At 38.7% G+C, this 16,194-nt stretch overlaps 1 protein-coding gene across 5 annotated transcripts in view; it reads left to right on the forward strand.

The window, feature by feature from the left end:
- The window catches only part of SELENOI (selenoprotein I), a 37,346-nt gene extending 21,173 nt beyond the window's left edge, over positions 1 to 16,173 (forward strand). The window contains exons 5-10 of one of the 5 annotated variants that reach the window (XM_025867878.2): positions 2,925 to 3,187; positions 4,315 to 4,423; positions 9,687 to 9,735; positions 11,111 to 11,291; positions 12,581 to 12,763; positions 15,030 to 16,173. In XM_025867878.2, the coding sequence (XP_025723663.1) occupies positions 2,925 to 3,187; positions 4,315 to 4,423; positions 9,687 to 9,735; positions 11,111 to 11,291; positions 12,581 to 12,763; positions 15,030 to 15,128 (884 nt within the window). In that variant the 3' untranslated portion in view covers positions 15,129 to 16,173. Of the gene's footprint in view, positions 1 to 2,924; positions 3,188 to 4,314; positions 4,424 to 9,686; positions 9,736 to 11,110; positions 11,292 to 12,580; positions 12,764 to 15,029 lie in introns of those variants that run through there. The other 4 variants (XM_073897118.1, XM_073897117.1, XM_073897120.1 and 1 more) reach the window with 4 other exon arrangements.
- Positions 16,174 to 16,194: the final 21 nt, after the last annotated feature.

Here is a 16,194-nt window from a genome sequence, read left to right on the forward strand (position 1 = left end):
GGAGCTGTGGCTTTTAACAGCGTGTCTTAAGAGCCTTTTCATATACTGTATCACCTACCTGGTTCACGTCCACAATTTTGGTAAAAATCCTGACCAAACATGAACTATTTGTTGTAAAACTGCCTTGAAGTAATGTGAGGCAATGTACAAACTTTATTCTACTAGTGTGACTATTCTTACATTTTGCTGCAGGGTGCTGTTCTAGGTCCTCCTGGGTTGTCCCCCCCCCCCCCCCCCCGCATAATATATGGTATACGCCCTGAATTCCCTTTCTTAAAACAAAACGAACCAAAAAACCCCTTCTGAAACATATCCAGGCTTGTGGAGCTGGAATGGGTTCAGTGAGAAGATGTACAGAACCTAATTAGTATGCAGTCCATGAATTCAGTGTTTGTAATAACTGCCCAGGAGTTGCACCGCAAACAGGAATTTAAGCCAGCAAATAATGAGAAAAGACTTTGTGGAAACATTTTTGCTACTAAGGGCAAAAAAGTTCCCAACACTATATAACAGAGATCCGCGGTGTTTGGACAGGAATCTGGGATTCGTCCTTTCCTGTATTCCTTCAGCAATATTTTTAAAGGCCTTCTCTGCCACAAACTGAGGTAGGCCCTAGGGATAATACTATAGGGAGCAAGATAAACCAGTCATCATAGGAATTGTTAATTCCTAAAATCTGAATCTTTACAATTAGCCTAATAGTTAATAAAACTATTTCTTTTGGGGAGAAATTTTTATGGTTCAGCTTCTTTTTTTTTTCTCTTAATAATAGCTCCCCTAGGGCGCCTGGGTGGCTCAGTTGGTTGAGCGACTGCCTTCGGCTCAGGTCATGATCCTGGAGTCCTGGGATCGAGTCCCACATCGGGCTCCCTGCTCAGCAGGGAGTCTGCTTCTCCCTCTGACCCTCTTCCTTCTCGTGCTATCTCTCATTCTCTCTCTCTCTCTCAAATAAATAAATAAAATCTTTAAAAAAAAATAATAGCTCCCCTACTAGACAGACAGTTCCTGAGAGACCACAAGAATGGTATCTTCTTTAGCAGGGTGGTTGGTTCTGCACAAGCATGCAGAGCTATGCTTCAGACTCTTCTTTTTTACTAGGCTTTCTCATTTTCTCTTTCTCTCCCTACACCTCCCCGGCCCCTCTGTTTCTGCCCCTAAAATGAAGGTGTTCCTTTGTGCTTTATCTTTCACTTTCTCTTTCCACTCATTGCCTTGGCAATCCTGATCCTTCCCACTGTGGGGATGACTCCTGTGTTTATATCTAGCCCTCATCTGTCTTCTGAGTTGCTAGTAAGTACCTTAGGTTGAGTTGCTTGATATTACCATATGGATAATTCTGCCAACACTTCAGTTTTAGCACCTAAAATTGTACTCAGTATCTTTTCCACCAGTCATACTCCTTCTTTGGACTTCTTTATTTCCTACCCCTCTTTTAATTACCCAGATGGGAAATTTTGGAGAGGATCTTTCAATCCCTCAGCCTCACTCACTGATCTTCTTTCGCTGCATTGCCATTTTTATTTTCTTAATATCTCACCTGCCTCCAGCCTTTCATTGCAACTGTATCCCATGTCAGTGTGGGCCTGCTGATTAGTGTGCTCTCTCCAGCCTGTCATTCCTCACTGATGCCAGAGAAGTCTTCGCAAAGCTTGTCACTGCTTTCACCCTTTATCACTCCTCTACTCATCCTTTTAGTAGCTCCTCGTACTTCCTGAAACTTTTAAACTCACTCCAGCCTCCCTTCTAGCCTCTCTACTGCCCTTTTCACATACTGGTTTCTTCTGGTCAACCTGAACTACTTGGCATTCTCTGAACACTCATGTGCTTTTCCATCTTGGTGTTTTTGCCGATAGCACTTCTCCTCTTGAAATAGCATACTCTTATCTACTGAAATCCAACTCATTCTTTATGTCTCTTCTCCAGTTTCATCTTGTCTGGAAGGCCATTCTCAGTTATCTTAGCCTGAAGAGTACTTGTCCCTTTTCTGTACTCTTCTATGGTTTGGGATGTACTGTATCTTTCATTACCATGTTTTGTTACCTTTCTCAGTTGTAAACTGAGGGCACAAACTTAGTTTATTCTGAGATTATTCTTATAATCTTCACAACATCAAGAATAGTGCATTGCACGGTTTTAATACATTCTTACATTTACTGAATGCCTACTATGTGCAAAGCCTTTTCTGAAATCACTTAAAATTGTGGAAGTGGTACATCCATGACATAGTGACTGTAATTTCAAATAAGATGAAATAGGTGTTAGGACTGAAGCACAGCGTGTTTTGGATCCTAGAGCAAAGAGTGGTTAGATAAATTGTGATGAGTAACTATTGAATATTCTCCGGAGGCTTGAAAATTTGTGGCTAGCGGAATAACTCGGTTGTTAGGCTGATTTGGAGGAATTCAGAGTCCAACTACGATGCTTTGTCTTAAGATGTAAAATTGACACCATTTAGTGTGAAGTAATGTATTTTAATTTTAATTAACTAATTATTTATTTTTAAAGATTTTATTTATTCATTTGACAGAGAGGGAGAGAGGGAACACAGGCAGAGGGAGAGGGAGAAGCAGGTTCCCTGCTGAGCAGGGAGCCCGATGCGGGACTTGATCTCAAGACTCCCCGGATCATGACCTGAGCGGAAGGCAGACGCTTAACCAAGACTAAGCCACCGAGGCGCCCCATATTTTAATTTTTAAGTTAAACTCTGAGAAATTACAGATTTTATTTCTGAAATCTTCGAATTGTAGGAATTAAAGGTTGGATTTTTATAAAAAGTACTGGCTGGTAGCTATTCTTTAGTTTATTAACATCCCTATGATATGGTGATCTGTTTTGTTTTATGTTTCTCCAGTTTATTAAAGAAGACTTTTCCCATACTGATACAGATGTTGACCTTTTCCCATGGTAATGTGTTTTTGTTGCAGATGGTGTGGATGGAAAGCAAGCCCGGAGAACCAATTCCAGCACCCCTTTAGGGGAGCTTTTTGACCATGGCCTGGATAGTTGGTCATGTGTTTACTTTGTTGTGACTGTGTATTCCATCTTTGGACGAGGACCATCTGGTGTCAGTGTTTTTGTTCTTTATCTCCTGCTATGGGTAGTTTTGTTTTCTTTCATCCTGTCCCACTGGGAAAAATATAACACAGGGATTCTTTTCCTGCCGTGGGGATATGACATTAGCCAAGTGGTAAGTATGTGTTCTGCTTTAAATTTTCAACATTGCCATGAATTTTGGGGGCAAGTTTTTGTCGTTCCTTCTTTATAGCCCTTATACTTTTTTGGCTAGAACTGATTTGTGTTTTTAAAAAATTCCTTTTTTTTTTTTTTTTAAGATTTTATTTATTTGTCAGAGAGAAAGAGAGAGAGCAAGCACAAGCAGGGGGTGGGGCAGGCAGAGGGAGAAGCAGGCTCCACCTGAGCAAGGAGCCTGATGTGGGACTCGATCCCAGAACCCTAGGATCATGACCGGAGCCGAAGGCAGCCGTTTAACCGATGAGCCACCCAGGCGTCCCTAAAAATTTCCCTTTTTATCTTGTGTTCTTGTTTATGAACAGTTTCAAACAAAAAAGTAGAATAGCATAGTGAACCCTTATGTACCTGTTACTTAGCTTTAGCAGCTATATGGCCAGTCCAGTTTCATGTATACTCTTCCTCCAAATTATTTTAAAGGAAATTCCAGGTAGTATGTGATTAGTATTTTACTACATATCTCTAAATAGTAAGAGTACTTTTTAAAAAACCATAATCACGATGTTGTCATTATTAAAAAATGAACAGTTTCTTAATGTTAGTAAATACTCCTTTGAACTGTTGATTTTTGTAAAGAAAGATATGCACATATAATTGTTGCTTTTTTGTCTTTACTGCCCATGTTTCAATGAGTAGGGATACTTGTTTTCTCTTACTTAATAGGCTTGCTCTTAACTCTCCCTGCCTTTGAATACTAGCTTTTTTGTGTTACCGTTTTGCCCATTTGCACCTAAGGCCCCAGTAAAGCATCAGACTTTGGAGTGTGTTTGAAGAAAGAGATTGGATAGGCAAACTGGATCATCCTATGCCTTAACCAATTCCTGACATGCCTTTAAGTGTTCTAAATTATGGCCAGTTGCTTGCATTGTTTAGAAGTTAATTATTTTATGGCATTGTTGGCTGAAAAAAGACATTTTTAAAGGCAAGAAGGCTTGCCACAGTATCAAAGTTAAGTGTACTTCTTGCTTTTACTAAAACTGTTTACTAGACTTACAGCTTTATTGGCTCCCTGATCTTTCCAGCTGTTAATGCCTCTGTATGCTTTTGTCTGCATTTTCCTTCCAGACTATATCTTTTGTCTACATAGTGACTGCGATTGTGGGAGTTGAGGCCTGGTATGAACCTTTCCTGTTTAATTTCTTATATAGAGACCTATTCACTGCAATGATTATTGGTAAGAAGCTCCATGTTGAAGCCTATTTTAACATCACTTTATTATTGAAGCCAGTGTTTGATTATCACAAGCTATACCACCTTTCCCCTCTCCCACACCCTCCAGCAAGCAGAACAGCCCTACAACCCTGGTTTCAACCAAACCAGTAAGGAAACTGAGGTTTCTGTGTTTTGTTTTTTTTGTTTAGCACTAAGCTATTTCTAGTCAGAAGGAATTAAATACCAAAATCACATAAACCTTGTAAACTAAATATTTAAATGAACCTAGATTGTTCTAGAGTATCCACATTTAGGTGGATATTTGGTATAGATTTCATGCCTGTCTCAAAATTGAAGATCATTAGTTTGTAGGAAGTAGAATAGGTGGAAGATAGAGATTACTTCATAATACATCCACTCCAGAAGTTGAGCCTTTGTTCCTCTGAGATACTCTCCTTTTGCCACTGGCCATTAGTAGGTAAAGGTTTTTGATCATGGTAATGTTTCCCTTTTGATTTTAGCCAGAGGGGATATCTATGGGAGGCAGAGTGTTTTCTGTGCAAAGAGGCCAGAAGGAAGTTACTTGGGCTGTGGTTTGGGGGCACTTAGGAGTGGCATTAGGACCTCTGTAGAAGTAAAATAGGAAACTCTTGGCTATTGCTCTGTTCCCTTATCTAAAAAATAACCCCCTCTCCTACTACCAGTGAAACTTGGTAATAGAATGGGCATTGGGTAGGGTTTGGAAACAGCTGAGAAGTGGTGCATTAGGCACTGGCTTTTGGGTAGTGGTTTGGGCCTTTGTGGCCCTGAACTACAGATATTTTAGAGCCCCGCTGTTATCTTCCAAATGTTCATTTTTGGGTTTCTATATGAACTGAATCCTCTACCTTGAAAAGGCTAGCTATTTTTCACCCCCACCACATAGTGAATCTTTTGATTTAAGTGACTAGTCCTGTGGCGGGATTGCTGCATTTTATATTTAAATGTTAATTTAATGATAAGATGGAATCCTCTGGTATGTGAGATATATTTTTGAATGTTAAGGGTGTACTTTAATAGGCACATAACTTTCTTTGTAATTTATAAGTTTATCTGAATTTTTCTCCCGAAATAAAACAAAAGCCCACGTTTCTTTACAAATAAATAAAGCAGCTTTCTCAATACAGGTATACTTCGTTTTATTGCACTTCACTTTATTGTGCATTGCAGATACTGTGGTTTTTACAAAGTGAAGGTTTGTGGCAACATATTAGCAAGTCTGTTAGGGCCTTTTTTCCAACAGCATTTGCTCATTTCATGTCTTCGTGTATCCCTCTGTCATATTTTGGTAATTCTCACAATATTTCAGACTTTTGCATTATTATATTTGTTATGGTGATCGGTGATCAGTGATCTTTGATGTTACTATTGGAATTGTTTTGGGGCCCCACAAACCACACCCATATAAGATGGCAACTTAATTAATAAATGTTGCGTGTGTCTGACTGCTCCACCTACCTGTCTCTCTCCCTCTCCTCCGGCCTTCCTATTTCCTGAGACACAGTATGGAAATTAGGCCAGTTAATGACTCTCTGGTGGCCTCTAAGTGTTTAGATGAAAGGAAGAGTCACACATCTGTCACTTTAAACCACAAATTAGAAATGATTCTAATCATTTGGTTCTAATCACTTGGAAAAAAGCCAAGATAGGCCAAAAGCCAGGCCCCTCGCACCAAACAATTAGCTAAGTCTGTAAATGCAAAGGAAAAGTTCCTGAAGGAAATGAAAGTGCTACTCACTGAATACACCAATGATAAGAAAGCAAAACAGCCTTTTTGCTGATACGGAGGAAGTTTGAGGGGTCTGGATAGAAGATCAAATCAGCCACAACATTCCCTGAAGCCAAAGCCTAATTCAGAGCAAGGCCCTAACTCTCTTCAATTCTCTGAAGGTTGAGAGAGGTAAAGAGGCTGCGGAAGAAAAGTTTGAAGCTAGCAGAGGTTGGTTCTTGAGGTTTAAGGAAAGACGACTTGTCTATATCATGAAGGTGCAAGGTGAAGCAGCAAGTGCTGATGTAGAAGCTGCAGCAAATTGTCCAGAAGATCTCACGAAGATAATTAAGGAAGGTGGCTATGCAAACAACAGATTTTCAGTATAGATGTGACCGTTTTAATATTGGAAGGAAATTACATCTAGGACTTTCATAGATAGGAGAAGTCAATGCCTGGCTTCAAAGCTTCAAAGGACAGGCTGATTCATGTTAGGGGCTAATGCAGCTGGTGACTTGAAGGTGAAGCCAGTGCTCATTGACTATTCTGAAAATCCTAGGGCCCTTAAGAATTTGCTATATCTACTCTGTCTGTCCTCTCTACATGGAACAACAAAGCCTGGATGATAGCACATCTGTTTACAACATGGTTTACTGAATATTTTAAGCCCGCTATTGAGATCTGCTCAGAAAAAGGGATTTCTTTCAAAATACTACTTCTCATTGGCAAGCACCTGGTCACCCAAAGCTCTGATGACAATGTACAATGAGATTAATGTTGTTTTCATGCATCCTAACAACAGCGTTCATCCTGCCGGAGATTGGATAGTAATTTTGACTTTCAAGTCTTATTATTGAAAAAAATAAATACCTTTTTATAAGGTTTTAGCTGCCATAGAACATGATTCCTCTGATGGATCTGGGCAAAGTAAATTGAAAACCTTTTGGAAAGGATTCACCATTCTAGATGCCATTAAGAACATTCGCAATTCATGGGGAGAAGTCAAAATAATCAACATTAACAGGAATTTGGAAGAAGTGATTTCCAACCTTTATGGCTGACATTGAGAGATTTAAGAATTCAGTGGAGGAAGTAAGTAGCCGTTGTGGAAATAGCAAGAGAACTAGAATGAGAAGTGGAGCCTGAAGATGGGACTGAATTGCTGCCATCTGATGATCAAACTTTGTAACAGACGAGGGGTTCTTATGGATGAAAAAAGAAAGTGGTTTTCTTGAGATAGAATCTGTTGGTGAAGATGCTGTGAAGATTGTTGGAATGACAACAAAGGATTTCGAATATTACATAAACCGAGTTGAATAAAGCAGTGGCAGGGTTTGAGAGGATTGGCTGCTATTTTGAAAGAAGTTCTGTGGATAAAATGCCATCAGCCAGCATTGCATACTGTAGAGAAATTGTTTGTGAAAGGAGGAGTCAGTGTGGGAAACTTCATTGTTTTCTGTTTTAAGAACTTGCCACAGCCACCCCCAACAGCAGCCCTCAGCCTCGAGTCAAGACCCTCCACCAGCAAAAAGATTACGACTAGCTGAAAGCTCAGATGATGGTTAGAATTTTTAGTAATAAAGTATTTTTTAGTTAAGGCATGTACATTTTTATAATACCTAATGCTATTGTAATCTTAATAGGCTACATTATAGTATAAACATAACTTTTATGAACTGGGAAACCCAAAAATTTATGTGACTTGCTTTATTGTGACATTCACTTCATTGCGATGATCTGGAATGCAGCCCGCCTTACCTCTGAGGTATATGCCTGTACTTTTTATGGAAAGTACGTTGGGTGCTATTTAGAGAAGAAATAGAAGATAGAGTGTGTCTCTTTGGCAACCTATATATAGTCCAGGCTTCCTCCATGCTTGCTGTATTTAAGATAAAGCTATTTCAAGATATTTTAAACTAAAAATACTCTTAGCAAATCTTTTGCAAGTTTCTGTCAGCCTATTTCCGACACCTCAGAGCTATAGTGATTCTGGGTTAATTAATTCAGCCCCTGCTCCCTACCAGTTCTTCCCGGCTTGACACGGAGTCAGCTTGTCTTCCCTTCCTTTCTAAGCTCTTCTAGCTTGGGGAACTTTGTTGCAGTTGGGCTTGGAAGTGGCAGAGTAATTCATCTTTTCAAATGAGATTTCTGTTTGGTGGATTCTAATCTTTTTTTCTGTTTTTAGCAAAATGTCTTAGGAATTGTTTTGAAGGAATGCTCTTCTGTCTTTGATCCTTAAGGTCATAGCTGCATTGACCCACCTTCCCACCCCAAGCCAAGTATACAGCGGGAGTCAGGAGTGGACAAGCTAGGGCTAATCTGTTGAGTGACGGTGACATATCCAAATGAAGTAGCCAGAAACTTGCCACAGGTGTTGATTTGGAGTTTGACAGAGAAAAAAAAATCAGGAATTTACATCTCTATAATTTGTAGAACCAGAGAATTTTAAAAATGCCAGGGACATTAGGAAGTCAATTAACCCATCCATATTGTACAGCCGTGGAATCTTAAGCTCAGAGAGATCATCTGATTTGCCCAAGAGGACATTACTAGATTTCGGAGTCATCTGTAGGAAACTTGTAGTTAAAGCTGTAAGAGAGGATTCTCTGAGGGAGAATAGAAGCACAGTTGAATGCCCAGTTAGGAATATGCAGGAGGCAGAGTTGCCAATAAAGGGCAGCGCATGTAATGCTTGTATAACTAACAGCACTGGGAGAATGGATCACAAAGGCAAAGGGAGGAACGAATTGCAGTTAGTGGAGAGTCAGCAGAGTCTTCTTACTTAGAAGTCAGGAGTGAAGAAAGAATATTGAATTTGATCATTAGGAGAACTTGGTAAATTCCAGAGTACAGTTTCTGCAGAGAGAAAGCAGAATGAATGAGTACTGAGGAATTGAAGGCCACCAGGAAGGTCTAGCGAGCGATAGGGAAGACTAAGAGAAGAAGTAGAGAGGGAGAAGCAATGGGGTGGGGGGGGGTGCTTCTTGGGAAGGCTGTCCTTGTTTTCGGGTTTGAGGGGAAGGAACTAGTGTATGCTTAGGGGTAGGTGGAGGAACTAAGAATGCTAGGGGGATAAATAAGTGGAAATGGGAAACCACAGAATCCATTAACCATCCCCTCTTTTAGTAACTCACACTTGTGCAATTTACTGCATACCAGGTACTGTTCCAGCTGTTTTTATGTGTAATAACTCATTTAATTCTCAAAACCTTACGGGGTCAATCCTATTATGTCTATTTTATAAAAGAAGAAATTGAGGCACTGAAACATTAATCTGCCTGAAATCCCATAACCTGTAGGCGCAACCAAGGTTCAAGCCCGATCTGGCCCGTGAGCCTCTGCTCTGCAATCACCAGGCTGTACAGCCACTCTTCTGGTTGTAACTGTTGTTCAGAAGTGTATTTAATTTCATTACAAAAGTGAACCTGAACCTGCGAGTTACTGGGTCTAAAAGCATTAAATATTTTGTATGTATATGATAATTATAAACATCACTCTTGAATAATAATCACAATAATTTAAATATTCTTCATTTTAGGTTGTGCGTTATGTGTGACTCTTCCAATGAGTTTATTAAACTTTTTCAGGTAAGTATTTCTTAATTGGGCAAGAAATGTGAAAATCATTGAATTTTAGGATCTGTTTTACTTGTGGCATCTGGACATTTTGAAAAGGTCGTGAAACCTGTATTTTGAACCTAGAATGAGATTAGGATCATTTAGGGTCTACAGTGGTGGCTGTGCAGTGAGTTCAGCCATAGCACAAAACTGCTGGTTCTTTTGTTTTTGGCTCACCAGTCTTCTGTTTGTCATTTTTTTGTGGAGTGAATTGTGAAGGAGTGTGTTCTTGTTGAATATTGATAGGTTTATGTTCTTTTTAGAAATTGATTACAAGTTTTTATAAATTGATTCTGTGTAAGTTTAGTCAGCATGATCATAAAATTTCTGGACTTGTGTAGTTTAGGACCTAACCCTGAATCTATGCTGACTTCCCAAGTAGCACTATATAAAAATTCCTGCCAGAGGAGTGTGGGGCAAGGGTTCAGGAGGAGTTTCCTGGCTGGCATTTCATTTCTTTGATCTGCACTTCTCCAGCTTTGCTCAGCCACGCTGAATTTACGTAGGGGACCTGAATGTATTTTGCTGCTTCCCTCCTTGGAATTTTGTTCCCACTTCCCTCTAATATTGTTTCCTCTGCTTGAAACATTTGTACTTCCCTCTTCGTCCTTCAGCCCTCAGATCTGTCCTGCAGAACCCTATCTGTGTCCAGCCAAGCTCTATGAATCTTCCCTATTCATGGCAACTGGCAGTCACTCATGGAAACCGTAACATTTCAGGCTCTGAAGGCCTTACAGATGGAGACATTTTCTCCTCATCTTCTAAGGATGAGGTCCTGATTAGGCGATACCTTGTTGATATCCTGATTACAGGATCATGTAATCAGGGGCAGAACCAAGACTAGAATTGGGGGCTCTGTTCAGATGAGCAGACACATATTGGAGTGTGTGCTGGAGACACTGAGATAGGCTATGGGTGGTCTCAGTGCAGAGTCTTCCACTCGTCTGTTCGCTGTCACTTTGTATTGTAGCAGCACTCTGAGGTACTTCCTCGTGGTGTTTTGTGTGCGTTTTATTTCCCCTGTTGGAGTGTAAATCTCCCAGAACAAAGATCAAGTGCTATTCATCTCTACATTCCAGGGGACTAGGGCTCAGAAGACTTCCGTTCTAGTCCTGGCCCTGCCACTTGATAGCAAGTTATGTAAACTTAAATTCTCACACCGTCACTTTAATGTGTCTGCAAAATAGGGTTAGTAAGGTTGGTTCTTTTTGTGCTATGGGATTATTGTGAGTATAAAGTAAGAGAATAAGTGTGAAAGTACTTTGAAAACTAGAAAATTTACAAATGCAGTGTGAGTTTTATATGTAATAATGTTCTTTGTATTACCTGATTTTCTTTTTTTCAGAAGCTATAAAAATAACACCTTGAAACACAATTCAGTCTATGAAGCTATGGTTCCCTTTTTTTCTCCATGTTTGCTATTCATTTTGTCTACAGCATGGATCCTTCAGTCGCCTTCAGATATTTTAGAGTTGCATCCTAGAGTATTCTACTTTATGGTTGGAACAGCCTTTGCCAACATCACAGTAAGATTTTTTCTTTTAAAATTAGTCATAATTTGGGCGCCTGGGTGGCTCAGTTGGTTGAGCGACTGCCTTCGGCTCGGGTCATGATCCTGGAGTCCCGGGATCGAGTCCCGCATCGGGCTCCCTGCTCAGCAGGGAGTCTGCTTCTCCCTCTGACCCTCTTCCCTCTCGTGCTCTCTATCTCTCATTCTCTCTCTCTCTGATGAATAAATAAAATCTTTAAAAAAAATTAGTCATAATTTATCTAAGGAATATATGACAAAAGTTGATAATTTGAGAAATTTTATATAGTATTAAAAATAAACAGATTTTAATTTAAAGATATTTTACATCAGAAACTTGAAAGAATTGTAACCCCTAGGACAGAAATCCTGAAAATTATTTTTTCCTTTTCCAGATGGCTGCAGATCTAATGATTAATTTAGCGAGGCTGAAAGGGGTTTTTGAGAGAAAATACACACACACACACACACACACACACACACACACTTCTAAATCAGCTGATTTTAAAATTAACAGGGAGTAAAAACTTTGTAATAAATAGAACATTTTTTAAAAGCCCTTTCTCTGTGATGGCCCAGCAAGAGAGCAGACAGGTAGGAGAGATCAGGAGGAGTTGAGGAGGGACCTTAATGGTTCTGACAACCAGGGAGCCTGTGCTCTAACTCTAAAAACTTGGTAAGTTTTTACTTTATAAGGTAGCCACTGAGTTTATGTTTCCGTGTCTGTAACATGTGTTCAATATCACCATCCTATTGATTTCACAGGGTTTAAAGATGTGAAAATATTAATACATTGTATAAAAGCTATTTCAGAAGAATAAAGCTAGATTTGAGTAAGGTATTGAAAGTAAAGGGAGCCAGAGAGGTCTTGGTGTTACTGTGACCATATGATTGAATTGGAGACAGCATCTCCTCAGCACCATGAAGAAATTTAGTTGTATGGAGCTATAAAAGGCTGTTTTGAAAGTTTTTTTCAGATATCATGCTTAAAATTGGGAGAAATTTCTTTTATCCAAACTGTTACCTAGTGGAAGAATGCCTTCTATAGCAACCTGACTAAATTATCTTCCCGCCTCTTCTGACACATGCTCTGAGGGTCCGTGGGTTTGGACGTGTGGGCAGAGGTTCAGTTCGGCTCCTGAGCAGTTGAGAACTACTGATTTTAATAATGTCGTGTAACTGTGTTGGTTCAAGTACTTGAAATGCTTTTTAAATGTTGGAGTTACTAATTTTTTAAGTGCTTTGCTAATTAAATTTTCATTCTTTTCCCCCCCCCCCAACTTCAAGTGTCAGCTGATTGTTTGTCAAATGAGCAGCACCCGGTGCCCAACTTTGAATTGGTTCCTCGTTCCTCTTTTCTTGGTTATCCTGGTGGTAAACTTAGGAGTACCTGCTTACGTTGAGAGCATTCTCCTGCATACTTTAACAGCTGTTTTCACTCTGGCGCACATCCATTATGGAGTACAAGTGGTGAGTACTCTAGAGCAAAATTGATTCCATTTGGTTCTTATGTACTAGGAAAGGAGGTGAGGGAAAAATTTCATAAGAAAGTTGCTTATTAAAGTAATGGGAAGGAAAAAAAAATAAAGTAGCTGGAAGAATTGGGATATTCTCTGTAAAGTTTGAATAATATCCAGGTACATAATTTCAGATATCGTTTCTCTGATGAATATGTTACAGTAACTACAAGTAATTTAAAAGCTGGATAATTATTATGAGGAATTAGTTGGTTTTTTTTTAAGATTTTATTTATTTGAGAGAGAGAGAGAGAGAGAGAGAGAATGAGAGATAGAGAACACGAGAGGGAAGAGGGTCAGAGGGAGAAGCAGACTCCCTGCTGAGCAGGGAGCCCGATGTGGGACTCGATCCCGGGACTCCAGGATCATGACCTGAGCCGAAGGCAGTCGCTTAACCAACGGAGCCACCCAGGCGCCCAGGAATTAGTTGTTTTTAAGTAGGTAGAAATATAAACTGTTTTCTTGGTGAATGGAGTTGTAAACTCTTAATGTGCTTTTAATTCTGTGAGGACCAAATAATCCCATTTGTTGATGATTTATTTCTTACTTGCTTCGTTAGCTTTAGGGGCATTTTTATAAGGGGGAAATATTAGAAGAAAACGGATTTAAGAAGTATTTTGCAAACCTTAATATTCTCTTCTAAAGCAAAAGACTAGTTTCAGGGCAAACGGACTAAGATAGAATAAAATGAAAATGAGAACCATGCAGTTTATTTTCTTTCCCTCACACTTTAACACTCTTTTCTAATTATTTTACATATTTTAGCATGGTCTTATAAATATGATTTTTAATTGTACAATATTCCATCAAGGAGATTACTTAATAATTACCCAGTGTACTTAGTTATGATCCAGGTATTTTAATCATTTATGTTGTTTCTAAATTTTCACCATTATAAATTAAAGTTAGAGTGAACAATCTGGAATAATATATTTTTCTTTGTTTTCTGAGGGTAGTTTCATAGCAATGGAAAATGTAAAAGGGTATTCATGTTAGTATTCGTGTTTTTATGACTCTTAAAATGTTTCTATTTGGTATGCTTGTTTTAAAAGGAATCCTACTAGGACTCAGTTTGAGAAACAAAATGTCTTCTATACTGTCATACATATTTTTAAAATGGGTGCACCTGTCATGCTTGATAACTACTTTATACTGTGCATATGTTGCTGAACTTAGGTTTCTTCTCTTAGGGTGCTCCCCAAAGTAGCTTACATTTGTTGGGATAAAATAGATGAAATAAAAAATCCATGATAACTAGGGATTATGACGTGAAGACATAATTGTTTGTTTTTATTTGCCCGTACTTAACATAAATGCTTCTTCACTTTATGTTAATACTCTTAGGCTTTCATATTCTATTTCATCAGTCATTCATGAAGTAGAATATAGTTGTAAATGTCTTTTATAATTGTACTAATTTATTATAACCCCTCGGAAGCATATCTTTAGGCAACTGTACATAAACCAAACCAAAACATCTTTTTCTTTAAATTACAAAAGCAGTACATTTTCACTGTTAAAAACCTGGAAAATAAATACATGTTATTGAAAAACAAAATTCAAAGAACATCTTTCTTGTCTGTCTTTGTGCTCTCTTGCCACTTCTGCAACTTCTGACCAGAAGGTAAAACTTGATAAGCCACACAAAGCACTAACTTTTGAACTACTGAAATATAAATAATAACAATAGAGCTGGGAAGTATTAAATAAATGATGTTTGGTAACTGACACATAACCGGGGCCTTGCCTACCCACCAGGAATACCTTAACCAATATGGCCTAAATCTCCCAACATGTACAAATCTACTTTTATACTGTTTCATCAGTATTAGGAATGATTACCTAGAAATGCTATAAGTAGCTGAATATTGAGTCTAACTATATATGTAAATATTTGATCTATATATTGTAAGTCAGCTAACCCTATAATTTTTCAGCAGATTTGGGTGTGAATCTGTGTGGTCCAGAGGGCTCTGGAAAGACTAGATTTTGGAGTTAGGCAGCCCCAGGCTTAAGTCCTAACCCTCCCAGGGGTAGTCCTGGTATTCTATAGAATTCTATAACCTAGCTCTATAGCTATCCTAGGCCAGAAAAACCTGTCATTATTTCTGCTGAGTTTTGCCGTGTCAGTAAATTGTCTCCAGAGGGTGAATTCTGTGTCCTTTTAAAAAATTACTAGGAATATATTTGTCACTGCCTCATGTTCTGGTTTTCCACAGGTAAAGCAGCTGAGCAGCCATTTTCAGATTTATCCCTTCTCGTTGAGGAAACCAAACTCGGATTGACTAGGAATGGAAGAAAAGAATAGTGGCCTGTAATCTACAGAAAAAAGTACTGTAAATAAGATGCTTGTAAATATTTCATCCATCACCATTGAACTAAACTGATCTGCTTAACAGACCTGGGAACTCAAGTGTGTATAGTACTTGGGTAGCGGGAGTGATACAAATGATCTGAACTTATGGGATATTGGACCTACTAACTCCCAACTTATTTTATTTTTTATAAAACCATGTGGCATTTTGGTTAAGCATAATGTACTTTAGACCAGCAAAATGTTTCTAGTGATTTTAGCCTCATGTCTATAATGTTTTGGTTCATACAGAGTTAAAGATGCTTTGTTTTTATTTTTAAAGTCCCCAAATTGGTTTAGGAACACTGATAACATTAAGAAAACCACAAAATGTTTTCATATTTGATATTACTTTAGTAGTAGGTCTTTAGCAGTGGAAGTTATCAATAGCCCAAATCTAATATAGGGAAAATATAAGAGCAAGTCACCTTTAGTAAGAGATGCCAAATGATTACAGAACTATAATATACAATTGCCAAATACTGGTTTCTCTTTCCCATGGAAATGCCTTTTTTCCTCATGTGCTAAGAGAGCTAGTATATATATTTAGATTCTCTAGTGTTCTGGCTCTCTTTGTTTGGGAGAGATCTTGATAAATGATTCAATTTTCTTTTAAAGAAAAATATTCGATTGAGACTTACCAGAGAGTGGATCATAATTGTAGCTCATCCATTGACATGGTTCATCGTTTAAACATGGCATTTCCCCCCTTAGCTGCAGGTTGCTGAGATTTGGTGCCTGTGAACTATGATTATATGAATGTATGTGACAGTCCCAGTCTTATGATAATTACTTGTAGGGAACACAGGTAAACTTCCTTAGAAATTTACTTGGGAGTTAGAAATCTCATGAGCCTCCCTATGAATTCCTGCTATGAACCTCACTACAAAATTCGTTTTCTAATTCAGTTTGCCTGCCCTTCCCTTCCCTTTCCTTCCCTTTCCTTCCCTTTCCTTCCCTTTCCTTCCCTTTCCTTCCCTTTCCTTCCCTTTCCTTCCCTTTCCTTCCCTTTCCTTCCCTTTCCTTCCCTT

Source organism: Callorhinus ursinus, unplaced genomic scaffold, assembly GCF_003265705.2.
Source record: "Callorhinus ursinus isolate GAN/ISIS: 27379988/994484 unplaced genomic scaffold, GSC_fseal_2.0 scaffold10, whole genome shotgun sequence".
Classification (NCBI taxonomy): Eukaryota; Metazoa; Chordata; class Mammalia; order Carnivora; family Otariidae; genus Callorhinus; species Callorhinus ursinus.